Source organism: Trichechus manatus, unplaced genomic scaffold (assembly GCF_000243295.1).
Source record: "Trichechus manatus latirostris isolate Lorelei unplaced genomic scaffold, TriManLat1.0 scaffold00018, whole genome shotgun sequence".
Taxonomy (NCBI): domain Eukaryota; kingdom Metazoa; phylum Chordata; class Mammalia; order Sirenia; family Trichechidae; genus Trichechus; species Trichechus manatus.
Window position 1 is genome coordinate 5,624,778 of NW_004443954.1, and position 1,449 is coordinate 5,626,226.

Genomic DNA, 1,449 nt, shown 5'->3' on the forward strand with positions numbered 1-1,449 from the left:
CTCTTCTTTGCCCGGGGTGATTTGTTCTAAGGAGTACAGATAAGTTGTCCTGTCAAAAGGCGCAATTCGCGATTGCGCGCGCGCGGAGCCTGGCCCAGGGTGCCGTGTCTGGGCTGCGCTCCCCCAGGTCAGCGGCGGAGCGCGCTCGCTCTCACCGCCCACTTCGCTCTCACGGCCCCGCGCCTCCCGGCCCCCGTCTCCGGTCCTTCCCGGAGCTCTCCCTGGCCCCCGCCTCCGCGAGGGAGCCGAGGGCAGAGACGGCGAGACTGGCCAGGGGGAGAAAGGCGAGTGCGCGAAGGCGCGGGGGACGACGCGATGTCCACCGGCTCGGTGAGCGACCCGGAGGAGACGGAGCTGCGGGTGCTGCAGCGGGGGTACCCAGTTCCCGCCTCCACCAGGCCGCCCCTCCACAGCGCCGAGCGCAGCTACGCATCTCCCAGTGACAACTCGTCTGCGGAGGAGGAGGACCCCGACGGCGAGGAGGAGAGCTGCGCGCTGGGCGCGGCCGATGGCCCGGAAGGCTGCAAGAGGAAGCGGCCCCGTGTGGCTGGGAGCGGCGGCGCAGCCGGCGGCGGGAGCGGCTGCCACGGCAGCGGCGGCAAGAAGCCCTTCCAGCCTAAGGGCTCGGCCGCCGAGTGCAAGCAGTCGCAGCGGAACGCGGCCAACGCCCGCGAGCGCGCCCGGATGCGCGTGCTGAGCAAAGCTTTCTCCAGGCTCAAGACCAGCCTGCCCTGGGTGCCCCCCGACACCAAGCTCTCGAAGCTAGACACGCTCCGGCTGGCGTCCAGCTACATCGCGCACCTGCGCCAGCTGTTGCAAGAGGACCGCTATGAGAATGGCTACGTGCACCCGGTGAACCTGGTAGGGGCGCCGCGCGCGAGGACGGGGGCGCTCCGGGGCAGCGGGCAGGTCGGGCCCTCGGGGAGGAACCGGGAAAGGGGTTTCTGGAACAGATAGTGCTGAGGCCAGTTCAGTTTCTCTCAAGTCAAGGGAGGGGCCAGCCGTTTTCCCGGAGAAGAATCATCTACATTTCTGCGTTTGCATCATTCTGTTCATTGTACATGGTGCTTCCCCTAGGCAGAGACATTGGCTACTTTCCCACTTCCGGGGAAATCTTGGTTCCGACTAAATCTACTATCCGGTTGCAGATTGAATTCAAATCTCACTTGCCTGTTTCCAGCGAAGTATCTGACAGACTTGATTCAGCAAGATTTAACTTCTGAAAGGGAGGAAAGGCTGGGTTCTATAAAGGAGCCTTTGGACTTTTTAATTCCTACAGGATAGCAAAGGTTTCCCAAACGCGATTTGTCTGGAAAGCCCCTTTCTGACCTGCCAACTCTCCGGGCTTGGGAAAGATCTTATGCGAGCCTATCCAAGCCCCAGTTCCAGCTTGGAACGGAAGGCTGCTGGCTGTGTGTGTGTGTGTGTGTGTGTGTGTGTGTGTGTGTG

At 63.1% G+C, this 1,449-nt stretch overlaps 1 protein-coding gene across 1 annotated transcript in view; it reads left to right on the forward strand.

Moving 5' to 3' along the window:
- The first annotated feature begins 315 nt into the window (after nt 1-315).
- Nucleotides 316-1,449, forward strand: part of MSC (musculin) — a 1,683-nt gene continuing 549 nt past the window's right edge. Inside the window, exon 1 of the mRNA XM_004372533.3 lies at nt 316-861. Within this exon, the coding sequence (XP_004372590.2) occupies nt 316-861 (546 nt within the window). The remainder of the gene's footprint in view (nt 862-1,449) is intronic.